Raw genomic sequence first — 20,749 nt, forward strand, 5'->3', positions numbered from 1 at the left:
CAGTACATGAACCCTGGTTTTTCTACATATTTATTATCACCATACTGTTCATGAACCCTGGTGTGTCTACATATTTATTATCACCGTACCGTTCATGAACCCTGGTATTGTGAGCAGCATGTTGTCCGGTCCAGGAGCCACGGTGTACCGTGTGGATCTTGGCCCCGGGCCCTCTCCTCTGCCGTATCGGTTCTCCTCTGCAGCTGACACGTCTATTAGTCATTCGTAGTTCCAAGATAAACAGGATATTAATCTGTCAAACACCGTTATTCCTTGGGAACATAAATTGCCGTGATAAAAGTTTATTTTGCGCGTTGTTTAGTGTCTTTGAACCCACAACTCTTTGTTTGGCTTTGTTTCGTTTTTACAACGCTATGAATCCCCGCCCTACAAGCCTTTCATTAAATTAGCTTTGATTACAGAAACACAGCCATCGTAATGAGGCGAGGCTTGCCAAACATGCCATGGCCCATTCCACCTGGGCCCAGTAGAGATCCTAGCAACCGCAGGACCACCGGACATGTCATTTACATTTAAGGAATTTTGCTGCCGCTTAACCAAAACGACTAACAACCATTACTAAACACATTCACATACCGAGTCAGCTCGTCAGGAGCACTCAGGGGGAGGCGTCTTGCTCATGGAGACGAGCTAGCAACCTTCCAGTTACAAGTCAACCCGCTCTACCTCCTGAGCTACAGTCAGGAGGTAGAGCGGGTTTCTGCCTGTCATTTGCTCGGGTTTCTGCCTGTCGTTGGAAACCTAGGCTGCATCCGAATACTCATACTTGCATACTATATAGTATGCATTTTGTAGTATGCGAAAAATATAGCGCGTCCGAATACTCAGTACGCATTCTGTAGTACGAAAGACGTTTCCGAATGCGTACTACCGCCAAAGTAAACCACAGACCTCACTACGCTATCCCACAATGCAACCGGAGTCTGGTAACAAACGAAGAAGAGATGGCTGACCCGACACCACCAACAGCGGCTTTTTATTTGTGTGTGTGTGTGTGTGTGTGTGTGTTCAATAAAAAAGGAAAAATTAACTTCAATCGTCCTTTTCACGGAGTAACAAATAACTGTAAATGTATTATTATTCCAAAAAAATGACTTACCAAATGTCCACATATTTACATCATAACCTGCCGGTAAGTCGCTCTACGAGATGACCGACGACGACGCCTTCTGGCAGCGATATCCATTTCAAGAGCCATTCGCGTAGAAAGAGACATTTTTTATTTAATAGCAACGATAACAAGACGGAAAACAGGTCAATTTTGCCGCAATCTGGGGGGAGATACGTCATCTCCAAACATCCGGTGGAGTTTAGGCGGTGTTCGGAAGCGTTCGGAGGCGTTCTACGCATAGCTGTAGACCGTACTACACAGTCAAGTGTAGTATGGTCAAGTAGTACACACTGGACAGAAATAGTATGTACTAAGTATTCGGATGCAGCCCTAGTGAAGGACATGTCTTTCAGGGTACATCATCCGGACGTCAAACTTTTGCTGTCCTTGGAGTGCTCTTAGGTGTCCATGGAGTGCACTCCTCTCCTCTCCTAGGAGGTACCAGGTTCTCTGTGCTTCAGAGAGTTCTTCCCTTCATGGCCTCTCATCTGGAAGCTAGGATACAGGAGCTCAAATGCTACTGTGGTCGGCTGGAGATGACAGCCTCTGCTGTGCATCTCTACGTTTGAGAGTTACTGGATGTTAATGGGTATTCATCATATGATGCCTCTGCATCTAAAGGCATTTTAGTTCTTCTTTCTGGTAAGAAAACAATCTCATCATCCAATAGCACGGAGAACACATGCTTTGTAAGTGCGTGTGTTTGTCCGTGCGTGCTTACTTGCGTTTGTCCTGTGTGAGTGCATGCGTGTGTGCGTGCGTGCATGCATACATTCGTGCCTTCGTTTGTGTGTGCGTGCATGCCCGTGTGCGTGTGTGGGTGTCAGCAGCATGCCATCAGCTGTCTGGATGAGTGGCAACACAATGAAAACATGCCAGCGGGACGAAGGGAAAGGGGGAAATTGTTCTAAATCACTGTCGGCTGGAGTAGAGCTCGCGCCGCGCCGCTTGCCCGGCGCTGGAACAAAGGAAATGTTTTCCTCTCTCTCCCTGTGACTGCAGAGTACAACAGTAATTACCTCCCCTCCCCTCCCCACACTCAACAAATAAATAATCAGTAAATGACAGCAGCCCCACCCCTCCCTCTCTGCCGTGGTCTCATTAGGCCCCCGCCCCTTCTGATCTGCTTATCTTATTGTCAGGTCCCGTCTCTTTCATACTCTTCTCGTCTCTTTCTCCATCGCTCCGCTCCTCCTGCTCGTTTTTTAACATTTATGTTTCAAAGCTAATTGAAGACAACCGGTCTGAGATCGCATCCGTCTCTCTGCTTGTCTGCTGACTGCATGAGCGTCCGTCCCCCAAAAAGAGGGAGTGTGTGTATGAGCACACTGTAAAAGTAATTCATAGACCTGCCAGCGCTGGGAGAAAGTGAAGGGAAGACGCAGACACAGACCTACACACAATCGCGCAACCACACACAATCGCGCAAACACACACACATGCACAGACATAGACCCAGTGGCACAAACACACACACACACACACACACACACACACACACACACACACACACACACACACACACACACACACACACACACACACACACACACACACACACACATACACACAGTCACACACACAGACACACAGACTCACAGACACACGCAAAGACGCACACACACACAAATACACACATGAATCTCTCGTTTTGTTGTTCTTTTTGTGTCGTTGTTTTATACTTTTTTCCCACACAAAGCGAGCAGCGCCACACACTCCTTCTGCCCCGTGAGGAACATGGAGGGGAATTGAAAAAAGGCCAGTGGTGACACTCTGACCTACTTTGAAGAAAATGCGTTTAGGCGGGCTTGTGTGTTTGTGAGTGCCAGGATGAAGATAGCGCAGGGCAGGGTGGGGTAAGAGGTGGTTGGGTGGAGATGAAGGTGGAGCTGTGAGAATACTCGGAGGATGGCCAGCAGTGACTTCAGTCCCCTGCCGTTGTTCTTCATGGACCAACTTTCTTCTTCTCTAGTGGCGAGGGCAAGGGGGTCTGAACCACACAAACACACACATACATACACACAGGCACACACACACACACATACAGGCACACACGTGCTGACAGAAGTCTGCATATAAATAGAAAAACACACACACATGCACAGACAGGGGTTGTAAGGACAAGCCCATCCTGCGGGGATACTTGCCCCAGGAGGTTTAGATCAGTTCTCTGAGCCCTGTGGCGGGGAGGGGGGGAACACCACCTCCCATCATCCTCAGATAAGCCCCCACCCCTGGGGGGCAGTCTAAAACAAGGCAGAGCAGGCGTGGCAGGGGGTGGAGGAGGGAGAGGAGATGGAGGAGGAGTGGGAGGAGGAGAAGATGGAGCAGGAGAGGAAGGAGAGGAGGAGAGGAAAGGGAGGAGATGGAAGCCACACAAGGCCCCCCTAACACCCGGAGCAGTAATGCTGTTTGTCATCTGGCTGCTCGTTCTGCCCTGTCCCTCATCACCAGGAGGCTAGACCACTCTGCTGTCTACCGGTGGACAGCAAAGTGGTCCACTACTAGACGGGTACGGACAGGAATGATCATAAATCATCCATTGGTTTGTCCCTGGTTTGACTTGAAATAGTATGAAATTTACCTGCTGCTGGGCGCTGGTAGAGTATTAATATTATTAGTAATTAATAAAGCTAGTTGTGTGGTGACTGCTCAAGTAGATTTGCTCCCAACAAACATTTTACCTGCTGATTAGGTTTGAATGAAAATAAGATGGTGTGATAATGTTTGGAATGCTTTGTTGAATCAATCCAGTTTATGAGAAAATATCCTATCAAGGAAAGGAGAAAAATAAATCATCGCAGCTTGTGTTGACCTTTATGCCAGCAGTCAACAGTAATGCTTTGTGTTCGTGTTTCAGTAAAACAAACTTCCAACACGGCCCCCTTGCACCACCCCCCCTCCACTCCTGCACTTACTTAATTATATATGAAAGGATGGAGATTGATGGAGAAAGTTGAGGAATTGCCTTCCAGGACTGAGTCCATCCATTTTCTCTGGCCTTTCCCACCCTCCAGCTCATAATTGAATAAAGCATGAAGTCAGATGAATTGCTTGTCATTCAGAGTTGGTTCAGAGACTGATGGGAAGAGCCAGGAGCCAGAGAGCTTATTACAGCTGGAAGTCCACATGACGTTATCTGTCTGTTTGGGTCTTATCAACGCTCATATACATCTTCATTAATGCCAGCTCTCTAAAACTGTCGCCTGGACCCTGATACCTCTAAGGTTACAGGACTATAGTACTCTTATTGTTGTAAATATTAACTCGTTAAAGGTCTTGTTAGCAGTATCTTCCTACTGTCGATACTGATCCTTCTCTGCTACACGGTCAGCACCAGCACACCAACGAGCGATGTGAGGGATGATGACGTGACCCAGAAATCACTAAATCACAATGTTTCCCCCAGACATACTGGAGATCTTCAAAGTTTGGATCAACATAAGAAACTTCTCCAGCAGCCCCCCCTCTACTTAATGGCCCACTGCCCCCCCCCTCCCTCCCAACACCACTCAGAGTATCCATAATAATGATATATTAAAACGTCAGCCGCACATGCTGGCTGATGAATCACCTCCACCTGTTAGTGCTGGATGGGTGCCAGCTGACCCGGAGTAATGCTGCATGTGGACCACGTCTCTGCTGGACTGTGACCTGAGAGGGTGTGGGGGGGGGAGGGGGCTGTGGACCACATCTCTGCTGGACTGTGACCTGAGAGGGTGTGGGGGGGGGGAGGGGGCTGTGGACCACGTCTCTGCTGGACTGAGACCGATGGTAGAGGGCGGGCTGTGCTGATCTGCCCATCTATGTAATAAAACACGGAGGTTGCAGAAGCAATATGTTGATGTTTGCATAGCATCACAGTCAGCACACACTTACCTGGATCCACGTCCGACCCAGTTTATAGGCTCTCTTAATCTCAGCTGTCTTCCACGGCTCTCAGTGGTGGAGGCTGTACACAGTGGGACAGACTCAGACCTCCTCTCCGTGGTGGAGGCTGTACACAGTGGGACAGACTCAGACCTCCTCTCCGTGGTGGAGGCTGTACACAGTGGGACAGACTCAGACCTCCTCTCCGTGGTGGAGGCTGTACACAGTGGGACAGACTCAGACCTCCTCTCCGTGGTAGAGGCTGTACACAGTGGGACAGACTCAGACCTCCTCTCCGTGGTGGAGGCTGTACACAGTGGGACAGACTCAGACCTCCTCTCTGAGGTGGAGGCTGTACACAGTGGGACAGACTCAGACCTCCTCTCTGAGGTGGAGGCTGTACACAGTGGGACAGACTCAGACCTCCTCTCTGTGGTGGAGGCTGTACACAGTGGGACAGACTCAGACCTCCTCTCTGTGGTGGAGGCTGTACACAGTGGGACAGACTCAGACCTCCTCTCTGGGGCAGAGGGGGGACATAGTGGGACAGACTCAGAGCTCAGCATCACACCTCTGCAAGCGATACGGCTTCAGACGGCGAGGTGAAGGTATATGGGGTCTAGGGGTGGAGGAGGTCCAGACGTCCCCTCCCAGAGTGGAGGAGGTCCAGACGTCCCCTTCAAGGTGTTAGGATGATTGTGGGGCTCCTTTGCTCCGTAGCGGGCTGGGCCGTCTCCAGATAGGACCGCTGGATATCCCAGGCAGGCGCTCCGGCAGGAAGCGTGACACAGTGTAACAAGTGGACCCCCGCCCGCCCCCACGCAGTGGAGGGAGTCCCCTGCTCTGCCACTTCAACGCCCAGAGAAATATACGAGGGTAGGAGAGTCTTTCAGTGTGAGAGGCTGTGAGGCGGTCGGACTCCCACTCCCCCCCCCGCCCGTTATATTCATTTATTCTCCCCAGTAGCAGGATCAGCAGCAGGAGTACCCTCACACCCCCTGGAGGCTGATAGCTAGATGGACAGGGGGTTACCTACTTAATCTGTGTGTGTGTCTCTCTCTCTCGCTCTCTCGATCTGTCTCTCTCATATCCATCTCTCGTTTCCTCTTGCTGACACTCTTCAAAGTGCCGCTCAACCCAAAGCCTTGTTTTTATTTTTAAGACATATTTGTATTTCATCCCCTTTTGTCCGTTTATGAAACAATACCGGAATAAAAAGGAGAATGGGGTTTGAAACCCTTTGTTTTGGCCTGGTCTCCCCACCCAGCCTGGTCGAGGAGCTCAGACCCGTCTGGTCTGAACTCAGGTCCTGCTCTCTCTGGGACCCCATGGTCCTCTTCAGAGGCCCGTCCCAATTAAGTGGTGCGGTTTCACAGGGGGGGTCCCCACCCTTGGGGTGTTCTGCGTCAGAATCACTCATTACATCATTCTGAAGCACTTCCTGCTCAGAAGATGACCAAGTGGGTTTGAGCTGTTACAATGGAGATAACCCCCTCCCCCTCCTTCCTGGAGCAGGCAGCCAAAGTGCTTTTATTAAAGTCTCGGGTCTTGAATTGAGCTGATAAAGGGGTTAACAGATCTAGCTTCAGGGGTTTGCTCTGCGTAGCTGTGGTCCAGGGGCTGGGGCCGCCAGGTCTGTGCTCCAGTGTGTTGGAACTTGGGACTCGGGAGTTGGAAAGTCAACATTGTTTAGACCGAACCATAAAGATAATCATCATCATCCTCATCATCCTCATCATCATGATCATCATCAACAACATCATCCTCATCATCAACAATAACATCATAGTCATCCCGCAGGTCATACAAACTAGGACTTGTGTGTGGAACCCATTCTGGACTCAACCGACATTTGTCTGCAGTAACATTAGAAGAAGTAGTTATAGTAGATTATTCGGTATCTCTCTGATCGCTGCAGTCATTACATGTGTAACGGACGCTTAACCAGCTCACCACCATCAAACTGCTTCATCTTCTCTGTTCATTCAATGTCCATCTTTGTTGGCTCTGTGTTAACCTTGCAGTACTTTGCAACCTCTCTCTCTCGATTAGCAAAACAAATCTATAATATTGTCCTCTTTGTTTCCTCTGAGCTCCGGTTCCAGCGTTCATTGAGGGGAGCGTATTGCTTTTATGAACAGAGTCTGCTGGAGCTATTGAATTGGCCTCTGCTAAAAACTCAGTGTTTGCTGCGCAAACAGATGAAAAAGGGATACATACAGCTTTTTGTGCCATACACCCAAGGATTAGCAAGCCGCAGAATATGCTACTCCAGTAATATTGACAATGTTGATTTTGGCAAGTACTAGGGACAGAACATGGCTTTTGGCAGGAGACAATGTGTTCTCCTACACAACAAAATCTGCCAGAGCTTTTATATAAACAATTGGACAAATGAATATGCACACACACAGAATCTCACACACATACATAACACACACACACACACACACACACACACACACACACACACACACACACACACACACACACACACACACACACACACACACACACACACACACACACACACACACTCTGACTCCATGTTCCTGTCCCTGTTGTTCTCTCGTTCCCTCTCACTCAGGGGTGTTGAGCATTTGATTCCCATTTCAAAGCCTTCTCCGTTAAATACAGTGTCATGTTCAGATGGGAGGTATCTGCTGCAACTGGGTTGGGGCCATTGGAGCCAGTGATCTGTGGACTTGCAGTAGTACCGTATTGATAAGATGTATGGGACAAGGTGTTTTTCCTGGATAGTGGGGTTGTCTTATATTCGGGGTCTAGACTTTTAAATGTCAATATAAAATATAAAGACAATCAATTTCGATTTAAGTTTCTTGGAATAAATACTTTCATCTGGTTCCAGGCTACTTCCTCCCCCCCCCAGAGCAGGCCCTAACAGTTTCGTGTTTTGCAGATAGCAGACATTAGCAGACTGCGTCACTGTTTACATCTTGAGGTGCTTGCACACCACCGCTCGGCAACCGCCCTGATAACCGCCTCGCGGTTATCAGGGTTCAGCGCGGTGGTATGAAACCAGCTTTAAGTTCCACCCTGTTCCTGTCCTATGAACTCTTTGGTTGGATGATCTCAGTGAAGGTTATCTACCGCAGTGTGACTCACCTCCACACCTCTCCTCAGAAGAGGACAGAGCGCCTGCATGCTCTAATCCTCACGCCACTGGGCTTGATAAAGGGGGGGTGGTCTTATATCGGGGTGGTTTTGTATTGGGGTCAATACGGTGTATTGTTGTGCTACAAAGCTATTTCATATGCAATAGTTATGCATGATACATTAAATCATGTATCATTTAATGTATGATTTATAGAAAAGATCAAAAGAGAGAAATGCTACACTATTGGGTACTGAGTTGTTGTGACGCATCATAACGTATCAAATTGTGTGTCGATTGATGTGAACTTTCAGGGCCACTGGAGAGTCTTCCCCTTGAAGAATGCATGTGATGAACATGTATGAGATGAGGTCGGGGGCCGTGCTGGTGTTCATCTTTCGCCTTTCTCTCCTCTTTCGCCTTTCTCTCCTCTCTCCTAACAGATGCAGATCTACATGTACAACTCGGACGACTTCGACAGCCTAGCCGCGGCCATCCGGGAGAAGAGGACGGTGGCCGCCATGGCCGTGTTCTTCCAGGTGAGCGCTGCATGGGGTCTTTGTTCCCAAGCTGGTTTTTGTTGATAGGCATATGGGTCTAGTGGTCCCTTTATGCCCACGGTTCATTATTCATTGTGTCTGTAAGCGGCTCAGAACCGTTGTCCAGCGGTCCTCCAGAGCAGCTTGGGGAAGTGTGTGTCAGCGTTCAGGTGTTGGGTTTTCGTTATTTCTTTCCCATGCCAATTACGACCAATCCCATAGCCCACACTAGCTGGTTGGCCCTTAGGTTGGGAAACGGTTAGGTTCAGGTATTGTTCAGATATCAGGGACTAAAATGAAAGGTCGGAAATGGTAATTAGATATGATTTCAGTTGGTTAAGTTTATAAATGCTTCTATTTCATGACAGACTGTGTTACCTTTATGTGTACATGTAGAAGTGGCATTGCGTTGAGTTAAGTTTATGTATGGTTAGGTGGATTTCTGACCACAGATAAAGATTCGCCCTGTGGAGCTAGCCCAGGAGATGAACTGTTCAAGTGGAGCAGAGCGATGGAAGGATATCTTAACACTGTACTCCCCAACGGAATATACACTTAGTCCCTCTTCCTCCCTCTTGGCCCATTGATTTGAATAGTGGGTGTACTGGTATAATTGTTAATTCCATCACTCTCAATTGGCAGGAATAAAAGTTAATTTGAGGCCATTGGTTGCCTAAGTGGGCTTTAACTTGGCCCATTAACCCTGTGTTAATATTCTCCCTCTCGCTTTATTCTCTTTCCAACTCACTCGGAAAGGGGAAAGGGAAAATTGTCTCGCAATATGTGGGCATTTATTTTCTGTCCACAATCAAACTGAAATTGGCCTTTCAGGACTAATTTCCTCCAATTAGAGCCCTCGTACTCCGACCTCATGTCAACTAGAATGCGTCAAACCAGGCCCCTAGCTGTTTTCAAACACTGCATTTATTTTAAAAAGTTGCTCTGAGAAACAAAGGAACAAACAGTCCCCCTCGTCAGAGTGTGTCCACTGCTGTAAGGGAGGCCCGTGCGTGAACATTGATGAAACACCTCACCTGAGGGCCCCAGCAGGGGATCGAGGAACATCCCCTGGACACCACGGGGTTGGTGAAGGGCAACCACAACGCAGTCAAACAAAATGCTCACCTTACCTGAAGGGGCAAAATTGGTGGTGCCTCCTGCTTATCTTCTGTTTAGAATATTCCTCCCCCGAACCTCCACCACTGTAAGCTATTTACTATTATTGTCAAGTTGTCCGTGGTTTTTGCTGTTTTGTACTTTCTCCCCAACTTGAAAGAGGAACTGACATCTATTGGAGGTTTTGGGAAAACAGGATTCTACTCAAGATGTAATGACTTGAGTCCCAGGCAGTAGCTACGTTTTCACTTTTCTTTCCTTTTTATTTTCAGTTAAACAGTAGCTCGCTATTTTCTCTTGCCATTAACCTTTTGGTAAAAAACCTTTAAAGATAAACAGAAACATAGAAAACATCCATGAATATCAGCAATCCACACAACAATAAACCGACACCAACATGTGCAAAATAATTGACTTTCTCAGATATAAATTCTTGTACAAAATATACTGGAATGTTTAACTTAAAAAGTACACAAACAACGCAGAAATTACATTTTTCAATTGTGGAACATTCAATAATAAAGTATTAAATGCATAAACCATCACTTATACAAAACGGCTACTGCAGCCTCACCATCACCTTATTTCTAACAAGTGACAACTTAGTTTACAGTTCACGGTATAGGCAGACAACATTAGCATCCCCACTTGCAACGAATCCTGCGGTTAGAAGCTATTAATAGCACAAACAACGTTACCGGAGCAGCGGCAGACTTTGATGGAAAACACCGGAAGTAGGCTACATTCTCTTACCGGCTGCCTCTCCAGATTTCAAAGATGTTCAGTATGTACAATACAAGAGTTTTTATTACACGCGTTTGCTGTGGTTTTCTAACAGTCCTCTTGTTCTCTCTCGTGCCTCCTTGAAGCTCAATTAAAACACCTGCTGCTCGTGTCTGCGTCGCGTGTATGACGTAGCTTATTTTTGCGTCAACCATTAGTTGAGCTGGTGAGTCCTTCCGCTCCCAATTTAAAATTAAATCACTATTTTTTGTCCGTTAATTTCTTCTTTTTTCCAGTGTATTTTCTTAAACCCCAAAGTAAAATTAAAACCACAGTTTGACTCGACACCTCCCACTCTATCTTTCCGGTAGACATACTGGGAAGGTCGCCACCTCAAAGTCAAACTCAATTTAAAAGAGACCTCCCACTTTGGTCTATTCGGGATCCGGTTTGGTCCAAGGAACCTTCTAGCTGCCCTCCAGATCCAAGCAATGGTCTTAACAAGTCTGGTAAGGCTGCTGAACCATTTGATGTCCACAAGGCTTTGGATTGCTGACCCTGCGGGTGGTCTCTGTTGATCTACTTGGACATGGTCCCCTTTCCGTCCTGGTCCCATTGCCTGGGCCCTCGTCAGAGCAGCGACAAATGCTTTCTTTTGCAGTTTGTTGATGCTCTCTCTGGCAGCAGTAGCAATTTCTTTTGCAGATTTGATCGGCCACTCACACACAGGAAGGCTCAGGAACTCTGGACCATTCTGCCACTCTGAGTCTTCATCAAGTTGTTTGGGGCCGCTTCCTCTCGTGATTAGGTCTGCAATGTTCTGCGGACCAGGGATCCACCACCAGTCCTGGACTTGTGAGTTGCTTTGGATTTCTCCTATCCGATTTGCAAAGAAAGTTTGATAGCCATAGCTCTCTTTTGGATTGCGCCAAGAACGGTCTGGCTGTCGACAAGATGGAACCACTTCTCAACTTTGATTTGGCTGTGCTTTTCAAATTAACCTCTTCAGGCGGGACGCAAACACTGCTCCACATACCTCTGATTTCACAGCATCGCCCTTCTGATCCAAAGGGGTTAGTTTGGCTTTAGACTCCACCAGCTTGATGATGGGGCCTTGATCAGAGCTCCACCTCAGATACATCACTGCTCCGTAGGTGCAAAACTCAATTGCATCTTCCCTGAGGCCCTCTGAGAGCGCTGTGTCCCATGTGTCTTTAGCTGGGCAACTTTTGTTTTTTGCCTCTTGGAATGCTTGGCGCACCAGGATAGCTCCCTTCTGCTTTGCAGGCGTCACCAGGCCACTTGGGTCATACAATCCAGCCACCTGACTGAGCAACTCTCTTCTTGTCAGGGGATTGGGAGTCTGAGGCCTAACCTGTTCTTGCAGGAGGTTCTGAGTAAGGCCCGCATCTTTTGCTTCCTCTTTGAGAAATTTATGGAAGTCATGACATGAAGCCTGTCTTCCCCAACAATGTAGCCAAGGCCGAGTGCCTTATTGTCGTCATCACCCATTTGATTTGGGAGGACCAAGGTTCCCTCTTTGGCTCTTGCGCTGTTGTCTGGCTCGTCCTGCCTCCCACTTTGCTCAGAGAACACCCACGGCTTGAGCTGAAATCCTCCAGTCTTCAGGATGCTCTCGACGTTTGCAGTGATGGCTCTCAGGCGGTCGAGGTCATTTTGCGATGTCAGGACATCATCGACATAGCTGTCCTGCTGGAGTACCCGGCGCTCCTCCTCAAGGTGCATGAACTGAGGGAGTGAAACTGGGTCTTCTATCCAGGGGTACTTGGCATGCCAATGCGGATCCTTGCTGTGGCAGTCACCTGCGACATACGTGAGTCTGTCTCTCACTACCTCGAGTTCCCGTTCCTCAGCAAGGGTCATCTCTTTCCCACCTGGCTGGCAGTTTCCACATCGACAGCCCCCACACCTTGGATTGCAGGCAGCGCCAATACTGTCCCATCTCCACCATTCCAGGAAGTCTTGCCCAGTTGTGAAGGTGGTTGACTCCTGGATGTCGTGGCAGATACGACTGTTTGTTTGCTGCTGCTTTAAGATCCTGGCGGGGAGTTCCTCATATTTACTGGCGGCGGTCCTCATTGACCTGGCGAAGTGAGTGTTGGATGCGTGGGCTGACACGGCGATGCTCTCAAACAGGTCTGGGTGAGTCCCTCCAACGGTCTTCCCCAACGGTCCGTCCCACAGCACAAGGTCTCCAACAACTCGAATTCGCTGAGGTGCCAGCTTACCCTCTCTGTGACTAATCAGCAAGCTTATCTCTTTGGGTCTTGTGAGGTCATCGGCTGGGATGTCAGGAAAGAACTTTTGCAGTTGTCTCGCGGTTACGCCCTTGTAGACATCTGCAATGTTGTCCAGTCCATAGCAAATCAACTGGTGGGATTGAAGGGTTCCTCTGGGAGTCTCTACTCTGATCTTCAACAGGTACCTCTTCGTTTCCACGTGAGCCTTCATCCCCCAACCCCATGGACAACAAGGGTGACTTCCTCGCTTCTGAGGTTCAGCTTGCTTGCAGCTTTGTGGGTGATGTAGTTCGTGTCCGATGCCAGGTCGATCAAGGTCCCGATCTTCTGTCCAGCATTGGCTGTTACTTCAAGGAGCATCATTATGACCGGGAACTCTTGTAGACCACCTTCAATGAGAAGGCTTGATGGCTTGGTGACTGTGCTGAGGGTCTTTGAGGCGGTGTTCGAGAAGGCATCCCGACACTGTTTTGCAAGTTCTGGGGAGAGTTTTCTTATGAAGTCCTCCTGGTCAGCAGTGTACTTTTCCTTTGCTTCCCCAGAATGGCGTCTATCCCTGTTCTGGACAGCACTGCTTCTTTCATCAGCATTTGGACACAGGTAGTAGTGATGATCACGACCATCTTTGCAGTCTGGATGCCTACAGAGAAAGGTGGGTTTGCAGAATGCCAAGTCATCATGGATTTCGAGGCACCTCTCACATGCCCCTAGCTCCTTTACGGCAGCATTCCTCTCTGCTGGCTTTAGGGCTCGAAATTGCTTGCAGAAATACAGCTTTGCTTTGTGCTTCTCGTCACCACAGATGACACATCCTGCCTGGGCACCATCAGACTTTGTGGCTCTTGTTGTGGCGTGTCTTGAATCAGATCTTGCTTCTTTTCTGGGTTCCTCATCCATCAGTTGCTCGAGTTGCTCGTAAATGAACTCTTGCTCTTTCAGGAATGCCAACAGACTGTCAAATCTGTTGTCTGGGAACACAGCATTCCGACTATCAGCCACATAGACAAGCCATTCCTTCTTCAGATTTTCAGGAAGCTTACATTCGATGGACTTTATGATTCTTGATTGCCCCTGTGTCTCCCAGGTCACTCAAATCCTGCAATGCCTTCTCAACTGCTTGAATCAATTCCACTATCTTTCGTGGTTGGTGACTCCTAACAGCTGGCATTTTCTGCAACTCTTCCACAATTTCAATGGCGATGGCGGTTTGGTTTCCATAGCGATTTCCAAGGACACGGAAAACGTCTTCTGCAGTGTTGTAGGTGGTGAGCCTGAGGTCCCTGGTGATTCTTTCATCCAGGCTGTCCAGCAACTGGAATTTCTTCACCTCTCTTGAGCCTGTGGGTTCACTTTGCCTTTGCAGCGCTTCCCAATCTTTCCTCCATCTATGGAAATCTCGTTTAACGCCAGAGAACTTGGGGAGAGCTATTGGCTTTAACCTGATTGTGGGCATGGTAGGATTTAGGGGGGCAGTCCACGTCTGTCTTTTATCCTCTTCTTTCAGCTTTACCTGTATGAATTCAGCCTTCATAGACACAAGCACAGGAACTGTGAGGTCTAGCTCTCTAAGTCGGTCTTGGATGACTCTTTTCTGATCTGATGGAATCCATCGCTTCCAGCGATCATGCAATCCTTTTGCCGTCTTTGTGAGGTCTTGCAAGTGGTTGAGCATGAAATCATAGGCCTCTTGTTTCGTACTTCGGTCTACTGCAGCAGTGCGCTTGCACTCTGACTCTGCGACTTCCAGTGACGTGAAAACCTCATTGGCGCCAGAGTTGGACCACAGCACGTTTTGGACAAGATGTTTGATTCCCTTCAATTTAGATGCACTTTCAATGGCAGTGTTTGTCAGGTCGGCCTTTTGCCGTTCTGTTAACACTGCTTCTTCTTCAGCGCCCAGCTCCGCCTCTTTGTCAGCAATGAGCTTGGCTTCCAAGTCATCATTTACCTCTAAGACTTTTTCAGCAGCTTTAGAGAGTGCATTAAACCCATTTTCAAGCTCCTGCTCAGAGAGATCCTCGTAGGTCCTCTGCAAGCTGTTGGCCAGACGAGAAAATGCTCTCTTCGCCACTGTTCTCTCCATTTTCAGCTCCTCCGCCATCTTTTCCCTGTTGCAGGTGACGCGTAGGTGACAAGATAAGAGTTTGTTTGTTATTTGGATTTTAATCCGTCTTTGATTTTCCTTGGTTCCAGTTCCTGGACTCCTCGGTTTTTTACTGTCAAGTTGTCCGTCGTTTTTGCTGTTTTGTACTTTCTCCCCAACTTGAAAGAGGAACTGACATCTATTGGAGGTTTTGGGAAAACTGGATTCTACTCAAAATGTAATGACTTGAGTCCCAGGCAGTAGCTACGTTTTCACTTTTCTTTCCTTTTTATTTTCAGTTAAACAGTAGCTCGCTATTTTCTCTTGCCATTAACCTTTAGGTAAAAAACCTTTAAAGATAAACAGAAACATAGAAAACACACATGAATATCAGCAATCCACACAACAATAAACCGACACCAACATGTGCAAAATAATTGACTTTCTCAGATATAAATTCTTGTACAAAATATACTGGAATTTTAAACTTAAAAAGTACACAAACAACGCAGAAATTACATTTTTCAATTGTGGAACATTCAATAATAAAGTATTAAATGCATAAACCATCACTTATACAAAACGGCTACTGCAGCCTCACCATCACCTTATTTCTAACAAGTGACAACTTAGTTTACAGTTCACGGTATAGGCAGACAACATTAGCATCCCCACTTGCAACGAATGCTGCGGTTAGAAGCTATTAATAGCACAAACAACGTTACCGGAGCAGCGGCAGACTTTGATGGAAAAGACCGGAAGTAGGCTACATTCTCTTACCGGCTGCCTCTCCAGATTTCAAAGATGTTCAGTATGTACAATACAAGAGTTTTTATTACACGCGTTTGCTGTGGTTTTCTAACAGTCCTCTTGTTCTCTCTCGTGCCTCCTTGAAGCTCAATTAAAACACCTGCTGCTCGTGTCTGCGTCGCGTGTATGACGTAGCTTTTTTACCATCTCTCTTGCTTTAGCCTGGCACAGTGCAGCCTGTGCTTCTGTTAACATGGGATTAAAGCATTCCGTGGCAGACCTTAAAGATTTATTTGAACCCCTGCCAATAACTGGGCTTTCAGGGATCTCCTGAGGTTCTCTCCTAGGTCCTCTCCTAGTTACCCACTTTTGTCGCCATGCAAACAGGCTGTGTGTTTGGGCTCCATTCCTCAGAAGGGTGTTTCTCTTGATCCGCTGCTGCGCTTCTTAACATGCTCAAACACAGAGTTGTTCTGCAGTAACCTTCAGGAGTGAACACAAGCCCACTGCTACACCGGTGGGTCTTCTCTTACTGGATGTCCAAAGCTACATGCGTCGTCCACTAAAGGTTCACCCTATCTTTCCCCCACTAGCTAGATGACTATGTTGCAGTCGAGGGGAGGATGGTATGATAGTTTCTGGTGCATCTCAGTGCCCTTTGGCCCGTGCTGTGTCCACACTGATCTGTAACAATCACCCCCTTCTGATTCACAGAGGCCCTCCTACCAACAGAACAAACAGTGATTTGATGTTCTATCATGTCCTCTAAGGTAACATGATGTAGATGCACAGGGTGGCTCTCCCTCAACATGTCCTCGCATATGTTCCTGATTAAAGCATCAGGCACTATTGGGAATATGCCCTATGTTTGTGTTTCATCTGGTTGTTGGAACTAAAAGTAATCTGATAAGAAAATACATCCAAACTTTACCTTTACATATTTAAATATTTGGAAGTAATTTAACCAGCTTCATATAAATATCTGAATTCAAAGTGAATTCAGCATTTATATAGAATTGTTCCTACATTAATTATTTTATTGACGTGGGAAAAAACACAACGTACAATGTCAATCAATGTAAAAGGACATTGATTTAAAGCTTTAACCTATAGTTTTACATTATCTCAATTAAATTCATATATCGATGACTTTCATCATTTCTATAGCACCTACTGGCACCTGACACAACACAGGCCAGTAAAAGACAACTTACACAATACAGGCCAGTAGAGGCCACCTCACACAATACAGGCCAGTACAGGCCACCTCACACAATACAGGCCAGTAAAGGCCCCTGTAGTTGATACGTAAAGGGTGAAGTGGTGGGTATTATGTCACTCTAGTGCCCCACCTCACTTTACACACTGGACCTTGAAGTGAGGAATATAAACGCCTTCCTACATATCACTATTAATTACTTGGTACTGCTGGAATTGTCAATTTAAAGGCCTTTAAATATAATTAATAAATCTTAAGGCAAGGATAGTATTCACTTATATACGCTCACACAGAATACCTTACTAATGATTTTACCTAAAGGAATCATGAAATGCCATTTCATGATTATTCGTATAAACCACTTCCTATTATTATTATTATTATTATTATTATTATTATTATTATTATTTTTATTATTATTATTATTATTATTATTATTATTATTATTATTATTATTATTATTATATTATTGGTAATTCACCATTCATGTATGAACAGTGCTTCATAAATTAGGATTTGCTTGTTTTCTGCTGCCTCACTAAGGCTTCAAAGATGCCATTATTCTGAAGTGGGACCTAAACACTACACTTTCAGTCTAACCTTGTTTGTTTATTATTGACAGCATGTTGACAAAGAGCAAATGTTGACTCTCAATATCTGTAGGCTCAGTAATTTACTTTAGTTTAATTAGTGCTCAATTGTTTAGCTATGATTATGCCAGCCTTTATTAGCTCCAATACTTTTAATACAACCCTTTATGAATAATTCATGAATAGAAGGTGACAGCTACAGTGTGTAAATGTCAGTGTGGCCTGCAAACTGCACTACGTACCTCAGCCATAGGCATTAAAGGCATTTCCTGTAGACTGAACATTGGATTCTACTCGAACAACTAAAGAGTCAACACTGAACGCGTTACACGCGTAACTGTGCGTTCAAACCAAACGCGACGGGGCGACAGGATCCCATACAAAGTGAACGTATAGACACGTATCGGGCGAATTTTTCGCGAGAGAAAACCGGCGACAAGTTTTGATTTGTCGCGCGACAAATTCGCTCGAGTTGAAATATTTAAACTTTGACGCGAATTTCGCGTGATGACAGCCGATCAGCGTTCAACAGCGTGGCCACTGAGTCACATGTGTAACGTAACATCCAATCCGCGTTCAACCGTCAAACTCATTACAGTGCAGTCCAGGGTGAACTGCAGCATTGAGGAGAAAGTGAAAGTTGCCGTTTGCGACTCCCGGAGCTCTATATATAATATAATAGTATATAATATAATATTTGTATATATAATATCACGGCTAAAAGCTCTGTGCACCTCCGGATAGCCGTAGCGCGGGGAGCTGTCATAGGGATTGGGCTTCTCAGGGTTTGTTTACCGGCGTTGCTATGTTTCCGGTCTTGTGTGTTCCAACGGTTTATTAGGTAGGCCTATCTAATAAATCTCTGTCTATTCAATACTTCATTCACTGCCTCTTCCGTGGTCATTACAATATTGTGAATATACTGCGTTTGGTCCTCCACGACTCTCCCTCTTCCACAAAAGGTAAAGACATGCAATGGTGGATATCTTGTTGTGGCGCGACAAACTCGACAAAACTTGCACAGCGACAGATTATGATGTGTGGCGCGACAAAACTTCGGCGACGACGTGAACGGGCGACAAATGTCGCGTTTGGTGTGAACGCACAGTAACGCGCTGCTTTAGCGTGTGTAACGCGCCAAAACCAATGGTTCCCTATCCAAAAATGCTGATTTTCAACGCCTCTAACGCGGGTAACAAGTTCAGTGTGGCCGTACCTTATGCCATACACAAAGTATCAAATATATTAAAGAATAACAAATCATTACGTTTGGATGAATGAAATAGTTTTTTTTTTATGAAACAATGAATGGGACAACAAGAATGTGTGTGTGCATCCAACTTGAAAAACAAGAACAAAGTGAAGGAACAGGGATGAATATTGTGTGTATATATATATATATACTGTAAGTGTTAACAAGAGTGGAATACGGTGAGGAAAGGAGACGATTAAAAAAGCAATACAAATAAAATGGACGGCTGGTCATAAAACCTTCCAGCAAACGCAGATTCCACTGCCTAAAGGTACGGCCACACTGAACGCGTTATGTGTGTGAAATTACACGAGCAACGAGCCTAACCTGACGCTTGATCATTGTGTGTCACAAAAATGGTTCAACACGCCTAACGCGCCTACGCAGCCACCATCGCTGCGCCGGCGTGTTTGGGTGCATGATAGAGCTTGGATCGGGTTAGAGTAAATTATCTCGGATATAAATAACAATAATCGGGTTAATTAACTGGTGTGTCTGGTGTGTTACCAGCATTAGTAGTGTTGATAGAGAAAGAGCAGAGAAAGAGTCTGCCAAAGACGTTGAGGTTGCTTAGCAACCAAAGAGGCTGCCCATGCAAGTGAATGGAGCGTTCCCTCTTCGTCATAACTATCAAACCAAACATCCTTCACATTTACCGAGCGAACATTATGAAAGTACAATGCACATTTCTCGCTAAAAATGTTTGCATAAACACTTTTAATGGCGTAACTATGTTACTATTTCCACCCAGAATAAAGAGTAAAGGTACGGCCACACCAACCGCGTTGCTCGCGTTAGGGGCGTCGAAAATCGTCATTTTTGCATATGGAACCATTGGTCTAGGCGCGTTACACGCGTGGAAGCGTTGAAGCGTTGAAGCGTTGAAGCGTTGCGTTAGGGGCGTTAGACACGGCAGTTGCACGTAATTACGCACGTAAACGCAGTAACGCGCCCAACGCACCAACGCCTGGAGTTCAGAAAATTGAACTTTCAACGCTCCAACGCGTGACGCTTAGCCGCGATAGCCAATCAGCGTGGAGCTTGACCCGACAAATATTCATGGGGTGGCAAGAGGGGGACAGGAGATTTTGAGGGGTGGCACCCTATGGCAGAAGTATATACAGTATGCCGATTTAATAGCCATATCAATCAATATTTACTTGGAAAGCCCCCACATTTAGATATTTTGACTCAATAACATTATATTTAATTTATTGTGGGATGAGTAAAGCCTTACATTTAAACATAAAAGGTTTCAGACAAAATTTAATAAATTATTACTGAATAATTACAAAATCAACCTGCCTTACAACAAACACCTGCACTATTACACCAGCAGGGGCATGGGGCTAAAAATATATGCAAAGAGAGCTGCAATATGTACTTTAGTTAACAATAAGTTGGTATTTGTCCATGAGATATTCCTATCAGATGTCAATCATCAGTCCAACTTGAGTGCAAATATCACTTTATTCACCGATTCCAATAATTTACATACAATGCCACCCTCAAAGCGCGGTGACATAGAATAACTCCCAAAGTAGAGTGTATTACCTGCATGCTTGGAAGAGCCAAATGGGGATTCAGGGGAAGTGCTATCAAAGATTTCCCTCTCTTTCTTTTTTTATATCTTTAATTTCTAAGTATTTTCAAGACCTTTTGGGTTTACCATATTATTTTTTTTGCTCTTGATGTGAAGCTTGTTTTATTATTAATTATTGATGACTTATATTGGTTTATAAAAGTTCAGACAGGTGTGCAACCAAGTAGATTAGAGATGGCCATTTGTAAATAATTTACAGAAGATGACTTGCATTTTGTTGTCCAAGTAGCTGTTACTTGGTTCAATGACAATAAAGTTTAATATAATCAAATCGAATGACTGTTGATACAAAAGGAGGCACATGAAGTTAACGGTCAGGAAAACCAGCTGAGTGTAGAAGGGTTTGTGTTTGTTAGCGCGTCTTTAGCGCGGATTGCAATTCTTATTGCAGCCTGCAGGGTTATGCGAGAAACATACGGAGGGACGCGGCCGTTGAGCTCCGCCGCCCCACATTGCATGACACGTTAAACTCAACTAGAATCGCCACCATCAATTT

General features: G+C 46.0%; 1 protein-coding gene across 1 annotated transcript in view; it reads left to right on the forward strand.

The window, feature by feature from the left end:
• ptprga (protein tyrosine phosphatase receptor type Ga) overlaps positions 1–20,749 on the forward strand; it is a 331,197-nt gene that overhangs the window by 194,215 nt on the left and 116,233 nt on the right. The window contains exon 5 of the mRNA XM_056605312.1: positions 8,561–8,656. Coding sequence (XP_056461287.1) covers positions 8,561–8,656 — 96 coding nt within the window. The remainder of the gene's footprint in view (positions 1–8,560; positions 8,657–20,749) is intronic.

This window comes from Gadus chalcogrammus, chromosome 13, assembly GCF_026213295.1.
Source record: "Gadus chalcogrammus isolate NIFS_2021 chromosome 13, NIFS_Gcha_1.0, whole genome shotgun sequence".
Classification (NCBI taxonomy): Eukaryota; Metazoa; Chordata; class Actinopteri; order Gadiformes; family Gadidae; genus Gadus; species Gadus chalcogrammus.